Below are 26,040 nucleotides of genomic sequence, written 5' to 3'. Positions count from 1 at the left end.
CGTACTGTGAAAATTCTTAAAGGTAACGGTAGGAAGCTGAACGTGTGTCCAAGAAGAATCCGAGGTTCACCACCAAGACCATCCTGATGAATATGGGCAATTCTAGTACCAACATCTCAAAGCTGACATAGCACAAGGCTGGTGTCCATAGGCGTTGACCAAGGATGCCTTTATTTCTCCGAGACAGGCACACAAAAGCTCACCCAGCCTTTTCAAAAGCTTAACTGGTCATAGGAGAAAGCTTTTGTTCATCAGTTATGTAGTTGGGTTAGACAAAAATGGAGCTGTTTGTACAAAGACAGGGCTTTCATTTGGAAAAAGAGAAGTGAACAGCATCATGTGATAAAAAAACAACATTAAGATTCTGGAGGAAGTCTGCAGAAAAACTTGTCTTTTTGCAGCACTAACCTTTGCAACAAGACAGTGATTTTAAAAATAATTTATTACCTCACAAGCTTTAATGGGATTTATGTCTGTAGAGGAGGTGGTCTGACTTTAATATTACCTGCCTTGTTCAGTAATTTTAAATAAATTCATGCCAAGGAACCTGTTAACATTACCATAGAGATCTATGGATGAATGTTAATGTTGATGTCAATCCCATAATTTCCCATAATAACAGCACACAAATGTCCTTCTTCTTTTTTTAATAAAGGCATTATCATATCTCATATTTTGGTGGTACAGAATTCAAGTTTTTATAGATTTGGTTCACAGAAGAATCACATATTTAACTGAGCAAACTTCCCTAAATGAGACAGTTCTTTAAAAAGTAGCTTAAATAATGTTACAGTACAAAAATAAGTGGGTTTATCACAAAACTGTAGTATTTTCTTGTGAGGAAGGTACAATGGCACAGTATTCTTTGTAGAAAAAATAAAATAAAAAAAGTTCCTCCTTTTTTTGTTGTTTTTTTTTGCAGCAGACAGCCAATTACAAAATGATACATTCACTGGCTTATTTTTTATCCCACTGGCAGAAGGCACTAAAGAGCAGACTTGGATCAAGCAGCATTTGCGTGTATGGCTTTTTTTCTATTTAGACACAAAACACATGGGCAGGGATTCCATGCAGGACAATACAGCCACAACAAAGAGCATGTAAATGACCTGAAGTGGCTTCTGACAAACACTAAAACTCCTTGCAACTGCTAACTGACCCAAATCTGCAAAGGAATTCAGGCTTCATTCAACAAGAGCAATAAGTGTCCTGAAAAAAGAACACGTGCACATAAAAAGTACTCTTCAGTTCCACTGCCAGGTTTAAAAGTTTAAAAGGTTTAAAAGAGTGAGACTGTGAACTAAGCTGATCCTCAGTCAGAGTTTGTGACATCAAGACCAGAAAGCGGTTCTACTGGGCCAGTCCTGCATCTTTAGCCATGCCGTAGAAGATTCCTCTCTGTGATAAGAGGCTTGTAGGAGTGTCAAACTCAGCTATCTGTCCCTTGTCCAACACCAGCACTCTGTGGGAAGAGAGGGGAGAGGATGATTCACTCACAAAGCCTGAACAGTTAAAACAGTGAAGAGATGGCAAAATACATGTGCATACTGACAAAATATAAACTGCAGTCACAAATTACAATGTTGGTGATTACATCTGATTATTAACACTCATTCTATTGCTTTCTATCTTTTATCATTGAGGAAAGTCTTCTTTGGCCAAGGCAGCTCAGCAAAGCCGTTGGGACAAAGTTGAGTTTAACATCAGTGAATGTAAGATGGTTTGAAATGAGTCGTCCTTATGTCTAGACAGGCTGCATTCATTGGGCAGTATGGTCTTGAATTTTGGTTGTTGTTTTTGATTTTGGTTCTCCTGCGTTATTTCTACACTTATATCTGAACAAACAATTTAGAAAAACTATACTGAAAATACAGGCCCAAAAGCAGAAACCCAGTGCAACAAAAGTGAGGCCTCTAAACACCAGAACTTTTTTGTATTATCTATGTGTCTGCCTGTCGCTTTGAGATTTCACAAAGATGGAACAGGATACAGGAAGACCTGTAACCAAATAAATTATGTTGAAACACAGTTCCAACAGTCATCAGCAGTTACAGAACAAGCCATAGTACCACTAGTCAGAGCTATGGTGGTTATTTTCCTAAAATGACAACTGCCAGTGCCTTTACAGTCTACCTCAGAGAAACAGATGGCCAAGTGCTTCAGACTTGGGAGAATATTCGGAGAACATTCTTTGGTAAGATGATTTATTTGTTGTGGCCAGGACTACCACAGCGAATGCATCGTCCCATTTGTGAAGCACGGAGGTTAGAGTTTGATGATATGGGACTGCGTAAGTGTGAAAGGTGTTGGGGAAATGATATTTAACGATGCAACTACAAATGCCTGTGGATATACCACAATGTTGACTGACCAGATGACTTCCAGTCTGCAGAAGTTTGGCAGAAGAGGAATATTCCAGCAAGATAATAATCCAAAGCACAATGTCAAAATCACACACGAGCTTCTAGTGAAGAAAAACATGGAAACTATGACCTGCCCGGGTATGTCGCTTGACTTGAATCCAATAGAACACCTTTGGGGTATTTTAGGAGAAAAGTAGAGTAACAGAATGCTTTCAGCAAAGAGCAGCTGAAAAAAAGCCTATGAAGAAGAACGGAACATCTCTCCAGAAAACTGCATAACACTGCTATCCTCCATGCAGATGAGGATTGAGTCTGTTGTCTAAAATAAAGGTGAAAAAATTATTTTGAATACAAGAATAAAATCAAAAGATTTGAATCTCAGTGATAAAACGTGTACTGACTTCTGTTGCATTGAGTTTTAACTGTGGTGCCTGTATTTCTAATACAGTAAATCTAAACAGTTTTTGATCTTATGTAAGAGGAAATACCTCATGTTCAACTTAGAAATAATGCAATTATAGCAAGATATAACAATTAGGACCATTTGGCATTAAAATGATATTGCACAGTGGTGAACTTACTAATATTTTAGAGTACCTGAAAGTGGCTCAGGTGCTTATCGGACATGACAGTGCATGTCATATGTTGTAACATGGTCATGAGTTGTATGTAAGACAAGGTTTATAAATGACTATTTAGGGAGTGTTATAATATAATTATGCGGTGCTTTGTCTACTTAGCAATGCCCTTTATATCCCCAAATGCTTTTAGAGCAACATTCTGTAACTGTGTGTTGCACACACAGCTGTTGCTAATGGACCAATGCTTTCTCTGCCTCTTCTCTAATGGATCTGATTGAATTGTCGAATTGTTGAATCTCTCTGCAGAAAGGCTGCTTACTCTCTCTCTCTTTGATTCTGGAACCAAAACCACAACATTCAGTGTGAGTGTTCTAAATATCTGTAGGATTTTCTACACTGTGGGCCTGCTTGAAATACATTATCATATTAACAGTTATTTACAAAACAGACTTGTTGTTCTCTTAACAGTTATGAAGAGTTTTGTGGTGGATTTTATAATTATAGCACATATATACAGATCAAACCTTGTGTAATCCATGATTGTGTTGAGCCTGTGTGCGATGGTGAAGACGGTGCAGTCTTCAAACTGAGTCCTTATAGTGGACTGGATGAGATCGTCTGTCTCCAGGTCGATAGCAGCAGTAGCTTCATCCAGGATGAGGATCCTCGTTTTCCTCAGGAGAGCTCGAGCCAAACACACCAACTGCCTCTGGCCCACACTGGAAACACATCAGCACACAACCTATCAGTCCACGTTTAGTGAAGCTGAAGCAAATTTTAAATAGTGGCCCAAAAAAAATGCTAAGACGAAGATAGCAAAAGAAGCAGCTGATCAGTAATGAGAGTTAAATGTTTACTCTCATGAAGCTCATGAAATCTTAAAAAAAAGATTAAAAACCACCTGAAGTGAGTGTAAAAATATTTAGTGAAATTGAAGAAGGTCTTCCAAATTTTGCCAGTCCCATGAACTGTTATCTAAATTAGATTATGGAAACAGAATTAGAGAACCCTTGCTGACTATGTTTCTCTTCCTCTGAACACACCTGAGGTTCTCTCCTCCCTCCGAACACTCCAGCTCCAGTTTTGCGGGCTGATTGCTGACAAACTTTTGAAGGTGAGAATGTTCCAGAGCTTTCCACACATCTTCATCAGCGTATTTTTCAAAAGGGTCCAGGTTCATCCTCAGTGTCCCAGAGAAAAGCACCGGCTCCTGTGGCAGAGACTGGACGTTAAAAAGCTGAAACACAAGCTCACCAATGACCACAGCTGTTTATTTGGCATTAATCATGCCGTTTTTAGAGAACATTGATATTAATTAGCAATTAATAAGCTGATTGCGATAATTTTGCCTCTTTTACCAGGACAGAGCCAGGCTAACTTCCAGTGTTTTTACCAGTTCAAACATATGGGTACTGGGCCACAATGATTCATATTGACACCTCATTTTGACTGAGTTGATTGTGAGGGCTGTGTACCTGTGGGATGATGGTGAGTTTGGACCTTAGGTCATGCAGGCCTATCTCAGCTATCTTCACATCGTCAATAGTGATCTCTCCTGCTGCTGCTTCCAACAACCTGAAGAGGCAGAGCGTCATGGAGGACTTGCCAGCCCCTGTACGGCCAACTATACCAATCTGCACAGAAACAGAAGTGTAATCAGCACACCATTGATCCACTTTTTCTTGCTGGTCATATATCACCTCACTGCACACTCCTCCCACCTTCTCTCCTCCTTTGACTTTCAGCGTGATGTTCTTCAAGACAAGGTCCAGTCCTTCTCGGTATCGAACGCTGTAGTCGTTGAACTCCACATTCCCCTGCATGGGCCATTCAGAAGGGGGCTTCTTGTCCTCCACCTCCCAAGGGGCCTTTGAACACAAACACAGCTTTATGGACTGGGAAAACTTTCTGAACAACTCATTACCCCGCTTGGCTTTAAGTAGAACTGATATGTTCATCACTCAAAGAGCTCAAAGTCACTCAGAGCTGCCAAATGTTTAATTCACCTCTGGATGAATTAAACAAAGTACAGAAGGGGCACATATTCAGATACCTGCTCAAAAAGTACATTGTGTACAGTACAAATGCCTTGTTTGTCTTATGTAACAGAGGGGCCCTTGTTGGCACTACGTATCTAACATTTCTGGATCTAGTTACAGTTTATAGGTCTTGTATTGTTTTGCTGAGCAGCGGGGCAGTTGTTTGGAATGTCGGCAAATTCCTAAGTTTAAAGTGCAGGATAATGCCAAACACATTAAAAGCAAACACATGAACAGAGGTGCAGAACAAAAGAGCAGAAGTGGAAACATCCTGTAAGAATTCAATTCCATGATTCATAACATACCTCAGTCTTGGTCTCAGAGTATTCCTTCACCCTCTCCACTGCTACAATGTTGTTCTCCAGATCTGAAGTCATCCGCACCATCCAGTTCAAAGACATGGTCACCTATTAAAACAGTACTGGCTTAAAAGTCATGCTTATAAGGTCTTTTAATGCTATATCATGTATGTCAGCAATTCACAATAATAGTTACTATATGCGTACGGCAGTTAAACAAGGCAAGGTAAATGTATTTGTACTGCACTTTCAACAGTGAGGCAATTCAAAGGGCTCTACAGTAAAGGTAATAGACATTAAACAAGATACAACAGAAAAAGTATTAGAGCCAAATAAGCAGGTAATTCTGGAGGCAGAAAGTGGGTGGAGATATTGTGGAATAACTCAGCTATGTAAAAAAAATTGCAATATTAAAAATAGATCCGCATGTTGAATCCCAGGGTAACACTTGAACACTAGCATATAAACATGTTAGCATGTTAGCAAGCAACAAAGGTCTAAAGAGTTAATACATAAATGCTTGAATCACTTAAAGGTATGGATACATGTTAGAAACAGTTAAGTATAATGGATAAACAGTTGAAAGTTGGTTAGTTCAAAGTAATGGTTTTGTGGTTAAAACCATCCAAAGTAAAGAATATTAAAATATTTAGCTAAAAGCAATGGTAAGCTAAATAACAGATGAACAGTTGAAAGACTTTGCTAAATGTTTCTAAACTATTTTAATGAAGAACACCAATAAACTGTTAAAAGAGTTTGCTAAACATGAAAGCTGTAAGAGTTAGCTAAAACTAAAGTAATGAAAAAATGGCTAATAATAAGATGGTCAAAACGACTTATCCATTATATATTTATAGAACCACACAGCTATATTCTGCTGTTTAGTGTTGGGCTGTTGGTGAGGCTTTATTAGAGCTTTTATGGCTGAAAACAGATGCAAGATGCTGAAAACAAGGTTGATGACACGAGAAACCAAAACAATGAGTTAAAAGAGGCTAAAAGACTAATTTAATGCAATATTAATATAACAGGAAAAGCACTTAGAGAGCGCAGTACTCTGCCAAGGCTGCCCAGTCTTGTATCATTTCCGATGGATGAAATCTTAAATAAAAAAATATTTTGCGCTAAGCACAGGCGTGTTATACATGTGTACGTTACATATAGATACCAAATCGTGTGACCTAAATATGTAGCCGCTGGCGGGAATTGATGGGACTTGGAAACACCCCCACAATTTAACCAATTGTTCCTTGTACCATTTTCAAAGGATAACTGGTGGTGGATTTGTAGTAGGATCGCAATCATGTGATCGTCAGCAGGCAGCTGATGTGTTCATTTGTTGTCATAGTTACAGCGATGCTGTGCCACTATCTTGCAATGATACAGAAATCTTTAACAAATCGATGAATCCAGACTATAAGTTACATCACTGCCAAAATCTAATCACTTGGTCCTTGTGTCATTTCTGACCTTCCCCGAAAATTTCATCCAAATCTGTTGGTCTGTTTTTGAGCAATGTTGCACACAGACAGACAAACGTACGCAGATTGTCACATAACTCCGCCGCATTCCTTGGTGGAGTAAAGATACTGGTTGGTACAGCTTAACAGATAAATATTTATGAGACATTTGTAACGTCAGCATATGCAAAGATGAGGATGACACAGCTACCTCATTCAAACTATCAGTTACTGGTAACATATCTGAAAAAACACACAATATGCACACAGTTAAATGGCATAGGTACAAAATATTACGGTAGTTAAGTAGTAGTAGTACCTGCAGAGCGTAGGACACTGACAGACCCACAAGGCCTGGGTTCAGATTATCCTTTCCAGTCACAGCAAACAGAGCAGCAAACAACACAATGCAGTTTCCAATGAACTCGATACGCACTCCGAGCCACCTGAAGGACAGCAGGGTGACAGTTATAAGCCAGACTTCATGGAGAACTCAGGCACTTAGCTTAGTGTTCACTTATTTTATTTCAGTTTGATTAAAATCTGTCCAATTGGAGGATGGAGTTGTTTGTGCTGAATGTATTGTACACCAAAACATTGTGGTTTAGGTATGCCAGTGTATACACTGAGAAGTAAATGTTTAAATGAATCCTTCTGCAGTAATGATAGTTTGAGCTTTGGTTGTGCGGATTTTTAATTAAGCGAGCAAACACTGTGTTCCAGTGTTGAAAGGTCGTTGTGTTTTGTGCCTCTCACTGTCTGGGTTTTACATCTCCAACAAGATAGATGTAATAGAGTTTGCTTGTTGTAGATATTTGGTCAGGGCTAATACTTGTTGATGAAAACCCTGTGTAGTGCTGCAGAATGATGTTTTATGCGTTTCCATCATCCAAACGGACATTTTTTTATCAAACTAAAATATAGTACATAAAGGAAGTAAACACTATACGATTTTGATACGACATTGAAGAAACTAACATGTCTTTAAAGTGTGTTTTGAAACTTTGAAAAAAAATTTTTACCAAGAATTATTTAAGGATTGGTATGTGAAAAACAAGACACTACAGCAGTTAGATCAGCTTAGCAGAAAGGCTGGAAGCAGGTAGAAACTGCTGTCTTAGCTGTCTAGAAGTTGTAGAAAAAAAATCTTTACCAGCAACATCTAACGCTGTGGTTTTAACCACCACTTGTCGCATAACAGGAAAGCTGCTGATCCTGCTAAGATAACCACCTGCAGCACACGGTGACACCGATAATATTTTGTCACCAATTCATGACAAGAAATCAAATGGGAAAACTGCCTAAAATTTCAGACTATTGACTCAAGTTCTGAATCATGCTGTAATATTCATGTAAATATATTTTTCATATTCAAACCAGGACAAAGTCGAGTCCTATAGGATGAATACAACACAGATATGAAACACATTGCACACTGCCTGAAATAAAGTGCTCCTACTGGTTTGTATTTATGAATGCCACTTGGAGCCAAAATGTAAGTGTGTGGTATAAATAGAGCTGAGCAATTAATCAATTTCAAACTGAACTCACAATCTGAAACAATGCAATTAGCAAACTGCAAAGGCTGCAGTACAGGATATGTTGTACAGTATAATTGACCTAGCCTTTAATCTGGTGTGTCTTGTGTTTTATTTTCATGAATCTGTGACTTTTATTTGTTTTGGGTTTGGATTATCTGATGTATAAATGCGGACATCTGATAATGTGACCATCAGAATCAAAAATCTGTGATGGGCATTTTGCATTATTTACTGAACAATTGATTATTTTTAAAAAGTAGCAGATATGACCAGTTAAGCAGCTATGAAAATTATTAGTTGCAACCATAATGCCGACACTATGGACTTATCAGAAAGTTATCAAAGGCTGTTTACCCTCAAATGTAATATATTTGACTTTGAATACTGATCTGATGTGATGATAGGACATATGAGTTAACAGTAGCCTTAATTCAACACTGCTACTGGCCCTGATCCAACAACATAAAGACAGAGGATCTTAAATGCCTCATCCATGACACCAGCGGCTGTGCATAGACTGACCAAAGAAGCCTTTTCAACAACACTGGAACATAGAGCTTCTGTTGTGCTGAGCTGAAACAGGATACGTACCTGTTGGACACTATACCAGGGAAGTGACTCTTTTGGTTCTCATCCACTTTCATATCATTCATCAGTACAAAGGCATTGTGTCTGCCATAGGCTCGAATTACACTAGAGCCAGTGATGGTCTCAGAGAAATGGGAGTATATGGGAGAGCGGCTGACTGACTCCAGACGCTTTAGCTGCCGAGATGTGGCAACGTAAAATCTCTACAAGCATTGAGGGGAGAGAAACAAACACAACATTACAGCCCGGCAAGGCTTTAAACATGCTCAGATATTTGAAAACAATAATGATGCACACAGACAAGCCCACACGCATACACACTCGTTCACACGCAGAGTAATAAAGGAAGCCTGTGTGGACAAAACACCTGTAGAGCTTATTTGATATTCATTTTTTGATTTCTGATGAGGTGCCAGCTGTGGTTACACAAGCTCAGCTGAAGCTGTGAGCTCCAAGTCTACATGCAAATCAGCTCTCCTGCATTAATCACAGGAATGTTTTACGCTCTGAAGTGCATGTAAGCAGTTTAATGAAATCACCAATATGCCATAATAATAACATGCATGCTGTCCATGGGGTCGACAACACTGAGATCTTTAACTGCAGGTGTTTTGTTTTTCATTACACATACACCGACATCCAAACCAAATTTACAGTCTCATGTTTTTTGAAAGTGATAAAAGATTTGAGCAATAGTTCTGTTAACCTTAGTACATACAGAGTATGTTAGCATATTGCTATTTTTTTTGCATCAATCAAACAGAAGCGCCTCCAAACAGTACGATTAAAGACACATAATGCAGCAAAGAGACAGGCCATGCAGGATGGATGCCATGACAAAGTCCAGGAATCATATGAGCTTGTGTTAGTGCAGCTGATTTTAGTTCAGATTTGAGATTTGATTAGTATGACAAAGTGAGTATAAAGACCACCCCTTTAATGACTACCTGTCCAAAAATTGTCTAATTGATTTCTGACTAATGACTTATGACAGTCTGAGTATTTTTATATGCTTGCCAGGTAAATTATGACAGAAGTCTTTTCATCGCTTAATGCAACAAAAGCAGTGAGTTTACACCTGACACTGGGTCATAGAGAATGTTCCACTGCTTAATCGCTAAACTTAATGTTTGTTAGCTTAATTGAAAGCTAATCTGGAGCACCAAATGATAAACATTGTATGATTTAATCTCAGTGGGTTAAAGGGGAACTCCAGCGGTTTTGTGATCAAAAAGTTCTGAGACGGTTTGTGTTGCATGTGCACACCATGCACTGAGTACATGTGCGGGCAGTAACTGTCAGGACTCAGGATGTCACGTGACATTGTGCTATCAACATAGGGACCTGAGTTATATGTGTTTTTGTGACAACTTTTGTTTTTTTTGTGTGTGTTTTTATGACCACATGCATTTGTGTGGGATCATCAGTGTCAATGAAAGGCTGCCATCAAGAGAAGAAACTGCAGTTTTCATGGTGAAAGAGTCCGCAGTTACAAAACCAGAAAAGGCATCACACTTGACCACGCTTGTTCTCTTCAACATTCATATGCTTGTGCACTGTAAATACATTCCACAAGGTTGGTCAAGAGTACTTTAATTTCCTGAGGTGTGTGAGGGAGAGTGCAAAACACCTGAACTGTGCTGCAATGGCATGAGGATCCAATCAATTGAAGTACCCTGACACAGGATTTTAGATTACAACAACACAATTGTCATCGACCTGTTAACATGACGGGACTTTGAGGAAGCGTTACAAGAGCACTGGAAGCTGTGTATCACTAGCCTAGCCGTGCTAGACCCATGTCTGAAGACACAAGGGTCTAGGAACTCTCGACAGGGAGGGAGGCGGGCTAAAAGGTTGTCTTTCAAATCACTCTGCAGCAATTGGGTAGGTATACAACCAATCAGTGCAACGAATAGGCTGATGTAGTTCCTAGGGTGCCGGAAATCAGAGGATGCGTGAGTTCGGTGAAGCCTTATTTATACAGTCAATGGGTGAAGCTCAAGTATATTACAGACATGTTAACAGAAAGATTATTCAGAGTCGGTGCTAATGGAGCTCAACGACTGTTGTCGTTTTTGTTGTACCCTGGCAGAGAATTAAATTTGTTGCAGTGGGTTGTCTAGCGCGGCTAGGCTAGTGTATCACTGCACAAGGGGACCATTTTGACAAGGATGCAGCACAATGCAAATATAGACTGTAGTTAGATTTTTATTGGCAGTCTCTGAACCTTTTGATCATGCCTCATATGTCACTTCAAGGAAGTCCCATACGAGTAATTGTGACTTTAAACCTACGTATGGGACAAAGCTTGATCCTCTTCAACTTCACATCTATTGTTTGTAATGTAGGATTTATATCAAACATTTTAGGGATCAAGCCCAAGATGAAATAACCTTGATCTTGCGGTGTGTTTTTGTTTTGTTTTTTTATTTGGGAAGGTCTCTCCAAAACCAAAGAAGAATTCAGCAAGTGTTTTCAGAGACTTATTAGTATTCATTGTGACAAGTAAAGTGAATTTCATATCTTAAAACTGTTGACATGGCAGAAATTTGTCCTCTTGATGTCTAGAGTGAGACTAACTGGCAGCTAATGCTATCAAAGCTAACACTGCCATATATTTCTAAATGTCATTCTTAATGCAAACATTTCAGTTAACCATCTACTCTCAAGAAACTTTTCACTCTTAACATGACACTACACAAAAATCTACTTAGAGCTTTACTAAGTGTTTATTTTCAAAAATCTGTGTTGATTTGGAATTTGCCTTATTATTGATTATGCTGCAGTGATGAACACACCACACACACACACACACACACACACACACACACACACACACACACACACATATATATGTGTGTGTGTCTTGCTATCATTGTGGGGACATACCATTGACTCCCATTCATATCTAATCCCTAACCCTTACCCTAACCCTAACCAAACCCTAACCCTAACCAAAACAATGGCTAACCCTAAAGAAACGTTTTTGCACTTTAACTGTTTTCAGTAACAACAACATGGCCAAGAAAACACTGTTTAAACTTGTGGGGACCGAAATGAGGTCCCCACAAGTGACAGTTTTCGGTTTTCCTACAGTTGTGGGGACATTTGGACCCCACAATATAGCAAAAACATGGGCAGACACACACACACACCACCACCATTAACAACTGCTGTTCTCAGCTACCACAGTTCACCTGGCTCTGACACCATAACCACTAACAGTGAGACTGAGCTGCTGCTGTGGCAGAAGAATTATCAATCTTCCGTAAGCTGCGTGGTAGCAAGACCTGTGCAAGCAGATACGGTAATAGAAATAGTTTTATTTATATAACCTCACAACAACATGCAGCCTGTATGAACATAGGCACGTTAGTAGGCAAATTCTGAGCTCTGAAAATGAAACTTTTTGGATGAGTAGACCACATTCCTTCTGACTACACTTGTCGAAAGGAATGCTCGTCCTTTCTCAACATATTGGAGAAAAGCTGAATGTACGCAGCCCTTTATCTGAAAGGAATCAAGTCTGCCTTCAGAGCAGCCCTGCCTCCAATAATTGACTGTTTTCTAATTCTCTGAACCCCAAGCAGTTTCTGGGCATTTTTTACTTTGCTCCTGTCCAATTTTTACTCATTGTGGGTTCATATTTTATAGCAATATAAAATCCCGAAGCTCTTCTTACATGTGCCCACAGGAGTTCCATGTAGTGAAAACATTGGATCCCCTGCACAGGACACATATGTATGACTAGACAGGACTATTTGTATTTTAACAACATCTACGGTCTAAGCAGTTTTCACACCACTTTGCACATCAACTCTAGAAAGATACTTCATCATGCTGAAAACCTGCTCCTTTGTACACCATGTGGCATTTATTTAACTGATAAAATATGTTGTATTTTCCTCTCATTCTCTCTTGTCATCTTCTTTGCTTTGTTTAAACACAGGCTGCAGTTCAGTTTTTGTCAGTGACGTTACTACCGGCTTCTCTGTTATGCTGAGCGGCGCTAAAGTTTTTTGTGGTATACAGGATCTGGTGTAAACTTTTTATGTTTAGCAATTTTTTGAATGAGACATGACGAATAAAGTAACTTTGTTTAGATATCATAATTTCAGGCTTAGGTTTGGATGTTTTTTCTCTTCTAATTGTGCATCACACAAGGTAAGTTCAAAGGCCGTCGAAACATGGAATGTCTGGCGATATTTTCTGTTTTATGCCATGTTAAATGGTGTACTTTTGGCAATTTTTAAAAGAAAAGCCTGCTTATGAAAGCCTCTGACAGGTTTGGGGGTTCAGAGGAATAACTGAAATTTGCCAATTACATCAGAATTCAAATTGAACTTGTGTTTTGTTGCACTGCATTGCCATCACCTAAAAAGTGTCTGTGTAACCAGTTGAACCAAGTGGTGCTGCAAACTAGAGCTCACGCAGTCCTAAACTACAGACAAGCCACTGAGCCACAACAGCCACTGCTATCCATGACTACTGGACTACCAGAGACCAAACCACACTGCACCTAAAGCACTAGAACAGCAATGATCACTGTTTCAACACATGCAGCAGTCTACCAGCACACACACTCAACAACATTCTCAGACATGCATGTTGTATTAATGAGTTAGCAGACTCGCTTCCTATTTACCTGAACCCACCAATAGAACACCATTAACGGGGCTATGACTATGAGGAACATTGGGGTGAGGGCAGAGCATATGAGCAGCACATTCAGTGTGTACCAGAAAGTGCGCATCCATATGTCAATATTGTCTGGGATGTGGGAGTCTATAGCATCAACGTCTTTGCTGAAGCGGTTTAGTAACCGCCCAGTGGGGGTGCTCTCGAAGAAGGCCTGCGGAGCTCGCAGGACCCCCTGAAGCATGTTCTGGTGTGTGAGCTTGGCTGCCCGCAGCATACTGTAGGCCCGGCACAACAGGCAGTTAACCAACAACAGCACACCTGCAAGAAGGGGGGTGGGGAGGGGATCAAGTGTGACAACACAACAACACCTTTGTTAAATAGATTGGAACCCATTCTAAATGTCGAAAGAAACAGCAGCTTCCACTCTCAGTGGAGGTTTTACTCAGCTGTGGGTTTTGAACACCTAATAAGACTGAAAACAAGACCAAATTAAAGCTGCCTTTTTATAACCAGTTTGTCCTTTTATGGTGCTCCTTTTTGATTTTCTGTCTATGCTGCCATGGTGCTTATTACTATGCAGGGTATTTATAAGTTTCAGTATTTTAGGATGTGATTAAAACAAACAGAAGACATAACAAACCTTGCTTCTTCTGTGTCAGGGCAATCTCATAAAAGTAGAGTGAGTTTAATCACTTTTTCTAATTACTTGTTGCTTTGTAAGGCCACAATCTTATAGACGTGGGATCACAACCCAAACAGGGACGTCACCTACCTCTATATGTGTACCTTGTGACTCTGTACCTCACCTACTTAAGGAAATCAGTTTTCTAGACTAGTTGTTTCTTATAAATTACACAGCTGTAGATGTGTTACAGCAATGGTAATAATAGGAGCAGTGTTGATAGGATTAACTGGTGCACTTGCTTTGCATTTTCACATATCTCCTAATACCTCAGCTCATGGTATCTGCCCACACAGAGTACTAATCCAATATCAGTGCTCTCTTTTGCTCACATTTAAATTCTGTAGACTAGTGGGATCAACCTTACGTAAAGTAACACAAAGCTATGGATAAGCTGTGATAGGAAACACTAAGTCTGCATCCAGTCATACCTAAATTAACATAAGTGACAAAGAAAAACTTTATAACACTGAATGACGTTGAGCCAATGTCTTATTCAGCTGTAGTTTTGAAGAATTTTAGCATTGTACCTAAATCTTATATGACATTAAGTAATTTATGAATATAGTTTCACTGTTAATAACGCATAGTTATTATGTATTACTCTGAACCATTTCATATGCATTATTTTTGGTCTTCGTCTCATAAATATTAGCAAATCTAAATAACCTTCTTCTTAAATATAGCCGAGGCTAAATCGAATTCTTAACTAAATACAATAAACAGACTTTAATAAGCTTGAGAGAAATATGTGGGACTCTATTTTTTTAACCTAATAGACCAGTTGCTATTATTCCACCAGAGACTTGAGAGGCTCCATGTTTCCATGACAACACTTTATTAAATCACGACGTTATGAAATAATCGTGACAACCAGTTCTATAGACATACCTTGTATAAACCCCATAACAAATCCAGACACTCTAAAATTAGTCACACTGACCTATAATAGAGACCCAGAAAATTAAGCAGATTCTGTTGTATTAACACCTGTCCACCACTAGAGGGAGGTCATGGACCACTAAGGTCTGACAAACATTACATTGGTTCCTTAAATGAACAGGCACTGCGTGGCAGTTACAGAGTTATTTCCTATCTTTGTTCAAGAACATGAGCTTTCAGTTTTAAGTCATTATTTCTTCATTTTACATTCAGTTTGTCATGTTTTACCTCCAATCTCTGTCCTTTCTTTCAAATAATCCCTACTTGGGTGCAAGTCTGCTCTGATTCTGCTCAAAATTGTCTGCACCTCAGACAGGCTGTTGCTGCACAAATATGCTGTGCTTCAGTTTGAGTGAGTATCGTCACTCTTGGACTGCTTCTAAGCACTGGCAAAAACTTCAGCTCTCGGATTTGTGCTCTCGGTCTCGGATCTTGGTGAAACTAACCTGTCAAAGTCCCCAACCAATAGAATGCCACGTATAACATTGACCAATAAAATTGTCACTGCCTCCTTTCAAATATGTCATTACTAATTAAATCTGAAAAATAGGATAGGAAAATTTAAATTCAATTCTTTTTTGAGGTCTCTGATTGGGATGGTCGATATTGGTGAGTGATCTGCTGAACAGGATTAAACAGTAACTGCCCATAAGGGATGCTATGAGAAACCTAAATCCATGTGCTATGAGAATACTAACATATGTAGCTAGTACAGAAAAGTACGAACATTGGTATATGTACTAAGAAAACTGAGTTGTGCAAAATAATAAGTATTCAGCACCTGCACGTAGACAGGCAGTTCTGAGCAGGGGCAGAGGGCAGGGGCTTTTTGAGAGGGAGGGCAAGGCATGGTGGGAAAGAATTACGAAATCTGAACATAAACTGAAAAAACAATCTTAAACTGAAAGAGCAATCTCTTGAATGAAGACAGGGAAGTAACTCCGTTTGAAGTCAGCTCCAGTATATTTTATGTATTCTGAGATTGTACTGGTCAACATGACAGTGTTTGTCTTTATGTGTGTGTGTGTGTGTGTGTGTGTGTGTGTGTGTGTGTGTGTGTGTGTGTGTGTGGAAGGGTGTGGAAGCAGGCTGCAGGCAAGACAGGAAGTGTTTTGGCTGCGGAGAGAGCAAAGTAAATTTATGATTAACACCACAGCAGCAGGTGTCCATTATGGACAACGTCACAAGCTACGGAGAAACAAAAGCCAAAACTGAAAGGTTACAAAATTTTCTGCACCAACATGCATGCGGCATGCCACTCCAGGAAAGGGAAGAGTCGCACATTTAGAAGGAAGAGGAACAGAGAGGATAATATGGCACATGACTAACAACCCCATCCCCTACCCGAGTACCTGGACAAAGATGTATACGAAAGCCAGGGGTGCTATGACAACTGCAAAAATGGGAGTGCTGGAAATGATAACTATCATGGTGGACAGAGAAACGAAGAAGGTGCCCAGAAACATGAGCACAGTGGCTGGCAGAGCCTCGTCTATGATGTAGATGTCCTTGGAGAAGCGGTTGATGATGCGTCCTATAGGAGTGGTATCAAAGAAAGACTGGGGCGTGTGAACTTTGTTCTCGAGCAGGTTAAAGTGCAGCTTCCTGGCTGCACCGATGTTCCCCATGGCTAGTGTGAAGGAAGAGATCATGACCAGGATACCTGGGATTGGATTGAACCACAGGAGGAGGAGGAGGAGAAGATATTGGAGAGGAAGGTTTTATTGAGGAATGAAAATGCAATGGAATTACTAGTAGACGCAGGCAGCATCTGTCCTGAGTGTAAAAAGGTCAAAGTAACAGTTCACTGGGAAAGACATTGCAATAAATTATTGTCTCACATCCACAGCCTCCATGCATCCAACTAACAAAAACCATCCAACAAGAACAATTCATAGTAATTATTAGATGCAATGGGGGCCCTTTGAGTCTGTGTATTAAAACTATTCCAGTCCTCTGGACTATAATGATCTTACAGTATGTAAAGACCTTTCTACTGGCTGCAAGGCAAATACATTCAGACTATTTAAATGAAACCAGCAACAAGAAGCTGTGTGGATGGAAATTTAACGTGACACCATCGAGTGAAGTGGCTGTCCAGATATAATAATTATTTCAGCACCATGGCATGGCAGCATAGTACACCTGAAAGCACAGCTTGCACTTTTTTTGACAAATGACAGTTTTATACAGTAAATACATCTAGTGCTTTATTCAGAGTTTGTTGTGGTGTTCAGCATCAGTGTCTCTTACCTTGCGCAATGCCCAGTGCTGCGTACACCCCCACCCTCATATGAACATTCTCCTGGGTCTGATTTCTCGAGGCATCGTTGGTCCACTGGCTAAGCCAGATGTTTGCTCCGATTGCAGCTGCACTTTGACAGCCATACAGAAAGCAGATTAACACCGACAGCAGCGGTCCCACCGCTTTGGCATACTCCAGGTACACTTTAGTTTTCACCTGGTTAAGAATGAGAGTAAATTTAACAGGTTACTGTCAAACCTCAGGTCACTATGATGTTTCACCATACAGATAATTGTATTTTGTGCTCTTATATTTGTTTAATCTCAACATTTTGTAATATTGTAATGTTCAGGACTTAGAAACAAAGAAAGGAAGTACAGGTTTGATATAAATTAAAATGTATAAATGAGCTACGTTAATGGTGTAAAAAATTTTTTTGTAAGATGATAACAGACTTCCGTGTTTTCCCTGGTGCTATGTTCAGAAAGAGATTTTTTTCTGTCTGCATAGTGCTGGGTCTAACATTGGATATTTCTAGATAGGAAAAGTTAAATGCAAGTGTAAATATTTACTTCTCATATACCTATACCTACGAAAATCAGATTCATTGAATATGGTGTCATTAATTAAGTAATGACAGTTTAGTATGAAAAATGCCGAATGTATTGTTCTGTCATCAAAAGAAATGAAATAAGGTATCTTTTTTCCTGTCTATTCCATCTGCTCATCAGACTAATCTGCAAAAATTGCCCTTAAAATAAAAGACCAGAGGCCACTACACTGTGAAAAGGGGGAGAGTACAGAAATAGACAGCTACTAGCTTAAATATTTACAAGAGAAAAGTGAAATGTGACGGATGGACTAACCCTGCCTGTTTCTGCCGTCTCTGCCTGGATGAGTTTCTCTGCCTCAGGTGGTTTCTTCTTCTCTTGTGTCTCTGAATGTCTCCTTTGGCTGCAGAATTGTCTCCTTACTGAACGGGATCTGGGGTTCTCTCCATCCGCAGATATAATGCTTATCTGCCTGTAAAAAGGAGAGACGGCAATGAGCTCACAACAGTGCACACTGGCAGTGTGCCAGATACCACTTTTAAATCCATGGTGTTGCAAATGTAGGTTTCCTAATGTATTTTAATGTTAGTTACTATTTTTCATGCACAGTTGTGTATTGCACTGTTTGGCAAAGGTCACTTTATGTTTTTACCACGTCTTATGTCTTAAGTACAGTAATGTTAGGAAGTTAAGCAAAGAAAATCCTATTGAGGAAATGCCAATAAAGTATTAAATCTCTAATGTTACATATAGAACTTACCCCACAAGAACATTTTCATGTGTTTTTAACGACCAGATGTCCAGTCAGTTACTGTTCTGTTGTATCAAAATCATTTTATCATAAACATGCTTTGAGGTTTTGCTTACTTAATAATATTATAAGCACAAACTGTGGCATAGACTGACAAAGGCTCTTACAAGGACAACTCAACAGACAAAATTCCGTTCAAATACTTCCAGTACCTCATAAAATTTCTCTTAGCTTCATTGATCACTGGTTCGTTGTCCACCATGTCTGCATGGTTGCTAAGAGCATCGTCAGGGAAAAGTTCCTGATCTTCGAGTAAATCCTCTGTAAAAGCATTGAAAAGAACAGTATGACATACAACCAACAAACAAGCTCAACCATCTTCTTTGCACTGTTGTAAGATGACAGAAGAGAAAAGGAAATCTTGATGTACCAGTGGCCTCATCCTCCTCTACAATGTCATCGAAAGAGTAGTTCCTGAGAAACTCTGCAAAGGCTCCGTTCTGTTTGAGCAACTCCTGATATGAACCCATCTCTGACACCCGGCCATCCACCATCACCATTATGTTATCCACCTGAGGCAGGAAGCTGATGCCGTGTGTTACCAGAATGCGTGTCTGGAGTCAAACAATATAAAGAAATTATTTTGTCTGTGATCTAGTAAATGACACACAAAACAACATATAACCATGACAATAAGGCAAACCCACAAATCAACACAAACAAACTTTTATTTAAAAACACAATCTTAGTGGCCTCATTTTGGCAGCAGAATTCAGTCATAACGGAAGTCACACCATTTTTATCAGAGAATGGTAACACACTTTAAAAGGCCACCAGGCAATAAACAGATAACACCAGATACAGCTTCCTGTATGGTAACATGATAAGATAAAACTCCCTCAAATGACTAAACACTGAGAAATAGGACAGCCTGAGAAGCAGCTCTTTGAGGCTGACATTGTGGTGCTTTAGCGAAATGCTAAGATGTGCATGTAAACATGTGTGAAATGACAATGCTAACATGCTAATGTTTGCTGGTATAATGTTTGCAATGGCAACCATCTCAATTTAGTTTTTAGCATTCAGTGTTTCTTGATGAGGGCTAAACACCAAGTTAATCTGGATTGGTGAAGTCTTTAACTTGTTGATGTCACTGCAAAAAGTTAGAATTTCACCAAAGCCATTACATTTCATCCTTTAGGTAGCATTAATGCTCATGGTCAAAGTACAGATTTTCATAACACAATGAGGAGGAAAGACCATAAAGCTATGATACAAATCACTCTATGTTGACTTTCACGTGAAAATGAAACAAGACTCTGCTGACCAGATTCATTAGGCCTTAACATTTCAAGGACTTAAGGTGAATGTCAGATTTACTTACTGCACACTCGAGTTAATTTGCCTCTGTGGTGTTGTTTACTGGGGTTTTTTGTATTGCTAACTAAGTTAAAACATGCCTGTTGACTCTCCTTACCTTGCCCTTCAGTACCCCCTCTGGGCCAATGAGGTTGTCAAAGATGTGTTTGGACACGTGGGCATCTACAGCGGATAGTGGGTCGTCCAATAGGTAAACATCAGCATCACTGTACAGAGCTCGAGCCAGGCTCACCCTCTGCCTCTGACCACCGGAGAGGTTGATGCCCTGCAAGAACAAAACACGTCACTTCACTCACTGTGGCTATTTACTGATTCACCATGTGCATTTACAGTGTACCTCAAAACAAACTCCTAAGTAGGGTAAGTACCCGGCTAACTCGAGAAAGAGACAGATTTGAGAGAAAATCCTAAAATGACAGGAAACCAGAACTAAAGCAGACACTAAAACCAAAAGATGAAAATGAACGAGCTTGTTCTGCTTTCGTACTTTCTCTCCTATCTCAGTCATGTCTCCTCCAGGTAGGACTTGGAGGTCCGGAGTCAAGGCACAGGCGTCCAGAACACAGCGATACTTCTGCTCGTTGTAAGGCCTCCCAAATAGGATGTTGTCCCGCAGGGTGGCATTCTGTATCCAGGCCTGCTGTGGTACATAAGCCACTGATCCCTGGGGGAAGAAGCAGACAACTGTTAGAAACCCATAACATGTTTATATCTCCAGAAAATACGATTTGTCATTTCACAAGATAGATAGAAAGGATAGACAAGATAGAAAAGAAGTTCTTAAGAAATTTCTAAAATGCATAGAGGATATTCAACAGATTGCAATCTGATAAAAACAATACTGTTGTAGTAGATAGATATAGACAATGTGAGAGCTGAGACTGAACCAAATCAGGAAAGATACGCCCAAAAAGCCAAACAAACACTTAAACTCTCCATCAAGTCTAGGAATGATGATTGTAATAATATACATACTCTGCTGTTTTCTGTAGGTTCACATGAAGTGAAGATGAAGTAAAGTCCTACCCGAATAGAAACATCTCCCTCCACTTTTTCCATTTCCCCCAGCAGTGCAGAGATCAGGGAGGACTTTCCACAGCCAACATGGCCCACCACAGCCAGCAGGGAGCCTTGAGGCACCATCACGTTAATGCTACAAACACATGGTCAGCATTAAAATCTATGATGAGAGGACACACTTGACAAGAACAAACATGCTACAGACTACAGCCTCTGATTTTCTATGCAACATACAGCAAATGTATAGAAGATTTTCTGTAGTACGTGACACCAAGTGGTGGTTAATGTTACTGAGATGGAGCTACAGGTGTGCAACAGTTGTTGGGTCTCATAAAACAAGTGAACCTCCCTGCTGTCTAACTGATAACTGTAACAGGCATGATGATGAATGTTGAAGGTATTAAGGTGGAAAAAGTTGATGGCTGTTCAGCTTAGCTACTTGAGGCTAATGCTTACGCTAAACTAGGATTTTCTTTTTATTTACACACGTGGACAAAATTGTTGGTACCCCTCAGTTAAAGAAGGAAAAACCCACAATTCTCACTGAAATCACTTGAAACTCACAAAAGTAACAATAAATAAAAATTATTGAAAATTAAATAATCAAAAACAGCCATTACTTTTGAATTGTTGATGAACATAATTATTTAAAAAAACAAACTAATGAAACAGGCCTGGACAAAAATGATGGTACCTCTATAAAAGATTGAAAACTATTTGACCAGAGTGACATGATTAACTCAGGTGTGTCATTTAATTGACATCACAGGTGTTTCCAAACTCATAATCAGTCAGTCTGCCTATTTAAAGGGAGACAAGTAGTCACCCTGCTGTTTGGTGAAAAGGTGTGTACCACACTGAACATGGACAACAGAAAGCGAAGGAGAGAATTGTCCCAGGACATCCGAAAAAAAATTATAGACAAACATCTTAAAGGTAAAGGTTATAAGACCATCTCTAAACAGCTTGAAGTTCCTGTGACAACAGTGGCTCATATTATTCAGAAGTTCAAGACCCACGGGACAGTAGCCAACCTCCCTGGACGTGGCCGCAAGAGGAAAATTGATGACAAATTGAAGAGACGGATCGTTCGAATTGTATCCAAAGAGCCCAGAGCAACCTCCAAAGAAATTAAAGGTGAACTCCAAGGCCAAGGTACATCAGTGTCAGATCACACCATTCGTCGTTGTTTGAGCCAAAGTGGACTTCATGGGAGACGACCAAGGAGGACACCACTGCTGAAAAAAACTCATAAAAAAGCGAGACTGGAATTTGCAAAAATGCATGTTGACAAGCCACAAAGCTTCTGGGAGAATGTCCTTTGGACAGATGAGACCAAACTGGAGCTTTTTGGTAAGGCACATCAACTCTATGTTCATAGACCCAAAAACCAAGCATACGAAGAAAAGAACACTGTCCCTACGGTGAAACATGGAGGAGGCTCAGTAATGTTTTGGGGCTGCTTTGCTGCATCTGGCACAGGGTGTCTTGAAAGTGTGCAAGGTACGATGAAATCTGAAGACTATCAAGGCATTCTGGAGAGAAATGTGCTGCCTAGTGTCAGAAAGCTTGGTCTCAGTCGCAGGTCATGGGTCTTCCAACAGGACAACGATCCAAAACACACAGCCAAAAACACCCAAGAATGGCTGAGAGAAAAGCGTTGGACTATTCTAAAGTGGCCTTCTATGAGCCCAGATCTGAATCCCATTGAACATATGTGGAAGGAGCTGAAACATGCCATTTGGAGAAGACACCCATCAAACCTGAGACAACTGGAGCTGTTTGCTCATGAGGAGTGGGCCAAAATACCTGTTGACAGCTGCAGAACGCTCATTGACAAATACAGAAATCGTTTAATTGCAGTGATTGCCTCAAAAGGTTGTGCAACAAAATATTAAGTTATGGGTACCATCATTTTTGTCCAGCCCTATTTCATTAGTTTGTTTTTTTAAATAATTATGTTAATCAACAATTCAAAAGTGATGGCTGATTTTGATTATTTAATTTTCAATAAATTTTTATTTATTGTTACTTTTGTGAGTTTCAAGTGATTTCAGTGAGAATTGTGGGTTTTTCCTTCTTTAACTGAGGGGTACCAACAATTTTGTCCACGTGTGTATTTATTTATTTTTTTTCCTCGACTTTTTTTTCTCGATTTTCAAACAGTAACACAGACCTGAGCTGGACTCAGATCACATTTCCAGTAACATTCCAACTAAAGTGATGAAGCATATCTGTTACGCTGTACTCTGAGTATAAATCCATTTTAAAGTTAACAGTAAATACTGACAGATTACCTGGACTGATCAATTGTTCTAACAGTATCTCTCTGTTCAGCTCAGCAGCTGGACTAATGCTGACTACATTGAACAAATCACTTCATCCTATAGATCAGGTATGAAGATTATTTTGACATCAAATGACTGTGAAGATCGTTAAAGAAACTGTTTAAAATGTGCAGCCCAAAAACATACAGTAAGTGGCTTTTCATGACATACTTGTGCAGAACAGGAGGATCTTCTTTAGCCCAGGTGAATTTCCCATTGGCAACTGTCACAGAAAATTCTGTTGCAACACAAAATGACATATGGGTTTCATGTCAGTTGCTTTTAAATTGATGATAGTGCAGATTTGATAGGACAAAAGACTGAATACACTATTAGTCGTCCAAAAGCCCTCTAGGCTGAGTCAGTGGGTGAAAAATAAAAATGATGAAGCAGTGACTTTGCACTAAAGCCATGTATTAAAAAAAAAAAAGCAACAGCTCATACTATGGACTGATGACATATGCAACACACATTTTCTAAAGATACTGCAATCAGATAAATCATAGATCCAAAAAAACCAACAGAAGCTGGACAGTAGTATAGTACAGGTTCTAATTTTATTTGAACGTTTCACTTTACCTGTGGCTGAGCTCTTTCTGTCTACTGAATCTGGATCCAGCTCATCATGACTCAGGAAATTTTGGACACGCTTCAGTGACACACTGGCCTAATACATAGAATAACCACATAGACAATCAATAAAACGGGCTAAACAAACAAAAACAGGAAAAGATGTTCCAAAGGCAATGATAAAAAAACAGATGAACACATGCTCACCTGCACCATGCTGCTGATGACTTGAGGAAGCATGTTGAGAGGAAACCTGAGGATGTTAAAGAGTGAGAGCGACACAAAGGCCTTTTCTGCATCCAGCACGTTGTTCTCATCTACAGTCACATACACGGCAAATGTTGTCAAGGCAACCTGAAAGCACATGGAAACAGGACGCTCAGACATCAAAGTCCATCAGATTACCGTAGAGATGTACAGCGGTCATGGTTGTGATGGGGGAGGACCAATGACTCGGCAAAAAGCCCAATGTCAGAAACTGAGGATATTCAGCACATTACAAAGTTTACAGTCACTGATGTTCACCGGCTTTGGCTGATAAAAAGTGAGCTTATCTGCTGAAAAAAAACATGCAAACAAAATCAAACTGTGACATTAAAACCTGACACAGATGACCACATTTTTTTTCTAAAAAAGCTGTTGTTCATTCACACTGGTTCCTACATGATTACCTTGGTTGTCATGGCATATGTGGAGGCATTTCAATGCTTTTCTTTACACAAAACTAACAGAGGCCATGTCTTTTTCCAAGTTTATGATTTAAGTCAGTGGACAGGCACTGTTGCTATGGTATCTGCCCTCAGGCTTGTCTGTGTTTGCTGTCAGCAGGTTGGGGGCCCAGTCATGAAAACCTTTAACCATGCTTTCTGTCAGCAGATCATCTTAAAGCACTGGAAAGGGTTAGATCTGACATATTATTGCGAACCTTTGCAGCATATTCCGAGAGTCTGAAGGCTGGTAACTGCAGCATGACAAATTTTGATACATCCTAATTGCATTTGGTTTGTGCTGCAGCTTTAGTGAGTTGACACTGGTTGAAATCTTGTCTTTAATACAAAAATCACTGGAAGAGCAAACTAAGACTAAATGTTTGCAAAGGAAAGGAAATGGTAATGTTTTACTTGTATAGAGAAATAGTTTTGTCTAAAAACTTGATTTGAAATTATTTTTAAATTTGGCCACTGCAAGGAGCTGTTTTTGTTGGCAAAGCTCTCAAAACCCACTGTGTACTGTCTGTTAAGCAGAAAACATTGGACAAGAACAGTTTTAGACCAGAGATCCTCTTTAGGAGGTAGTAGAAACCATAGCCTTTAGCCAGAGCTAAAAGAAAATAAATGCTGTACTTAAATTCATTCGTAGGACACAAACATGACTCCAAATTGATGCTTACATTGTTCTATTTGGATATATTCGTGTTTGGGAACAGTTACTGCTGTTTATATATCAACTTAAAAGGTGACAATATGTCAATGTTATGCTCACAGTTTGTTTCCGTTGGCCCTAAATGGCCCAAAAAAATCAGTTGTCATGGATTTCATTGAAGCAGTTGCTTATCTAAATTTCCTTTGTCCAAAGCTTTCTGGCAATATAACATATTCAAATTGCTTTAGCCATTATAATTTGGCCATTCTGCAACTCTATTGTCTGTGACTAATTAATTCTTTATGCAAAGTACAATACATGATTTTAAATCGTGTATGTGGGTCTGTACGTGCAAATAATGTGAAAACACTGGTTAAAACTCAATGCAAAACAACCAACAAATCAGGAGTTCCTTAATTCTCATGATGCCTACATGTGACATTTAGCATTTACGGGAAATGTAAGTGTTGTTGATGTACAGTAAGCCTCGCCTGCTGAAATCATTAAAATATGTTTTACAAAACTGACCCCAATATTCTCTTCCTTGATCAGCTTCCACACAAAGCAGCTCATTTATTTCCTGGTTTCTAAAATAGTTAATAAAGCTCCTTAGTACATTCTGACCGCAAACTAGGCTACCTAAACACTTGCCAAGTTGTAATTACAGCTGTCAAACATGATTTATGAGCTTAAGA

The 26,040-nt window shown here is 39.4% G+C and overlaps 1 protein-coding gene across 4 annotated transcripts in view; it reads right to left on the bottom strand.

Annotated features, from left to right (window-relative positions):
• Positions 1 to 630: 630 nt before the first annotated feature.
• abcc3 (ATP-binding cassette, sub-family C (CFTR/MRP), member 3) overlaps positions 631 to 26,040 on the bottom strand; it is a 78,146-nt gene continuing 52,736 nt past the window's right edge. The window contains exons 13-31 of one of the 4 annotated variants that reach the window (XM_022218064.2): positions 24,191 to 24,337; positions 23,993 to 24,080; positions 23,585 to 23,651; positions 21,093 to 21,219; positions 20,554 to 20,730; positions 20,164 to 20,331; positions 19,117 to 19,300; positions 18,899 to 19,007; positions 18,251 to 18,407; positions 17,393 to 17,600; positions 13,520 to 13,833; positions 8,875 to 9,074; positions 7,062 to 7,188; positions 5,289 to 5,390; positions 4,666 to 4,812; positions 4,420 to 4,578; positions 3,988 to 4,154; positions 3,469 to 3,663; positions 631 to 1,462 (exon numbers count right to left, since the gene is read on the bottom strand). In XM_022218064.2, the coding sequence (XP_022073756.2) occupies positions 1,351 to 1,462; positions 3,469 to 3,663; positions 3,988 to 4,154; positions 4,420 to 4,578; positions 4,666 to 4,812; positions 5,289 to 5,390; positions 7,062 to 7,188; positions 8,875 to 9,074; positions 13,520 to 13,833; positions 17,393 to 17,600; positions 18,251 to 18,407; positions 18,899 to 19,007; positions 19,117 to 19,300; positions 20,164 to 20,331; positions 20,554 to 20,730; positions 21,093 to 21,219; positions 23,585 to 23,651; positions 23,993 to 24,080; positions 24,191 to 24,337 (2,955 nt within the window). In that variant the 3' untranslated portion in view covers positions 631 to 1,350. Of the gene's footprint in view, positions 1,463 to 3,468; positions 3,664 to 3,987; positions 4,155 to 4,419; positions 4,579 to 4,665; positions 4,813 to 5,288; positions 5,391 to 7,061; positions 7,189 to 8,874; positions 9,075 to 13,519; positions 13,834 to 16,491; positions 16,803 to 17,392; positions 17,601 to 18,250; positions 18,408 to 18,898; positions 19,008 to 19,116; positions 19,301 to 20,163; positions 20,332 to 20,553; positions 20,731 to 21,092; positions 21,220 to 23,584; positions 23,652 to 23,992; positions 24,081 to 24,190; positions 24,338 to 26,040 lie in introns of those variants that run through there. The other 3 variants (XM_051939861.1, XM_051939862.1, XM_051939863.1) reach the window with 3 other exon arrangements.

This window comes from Acanthochromis polyacanthus, chromosome 19 (genome assembly GCF_021347895.1).
Source record: "Acanthochromis polyacanthus isolate Apoly-LR-REF ecotype Palm Island chromosome 19, KAUST_Apoly_ChrSc, whole genome shotgun sequence".
NCBI classification, from domain to species: Eukaryota; Metazoa; Chordata; class Actinopteri; family Pomacentridae; genus Acanthochromis; species Acanthochromis polyacanthus.
Note: the sequence above shows the minus strand (reverse complement) of the source record. Positions and strands in the feature narration are given on the sequence as shown.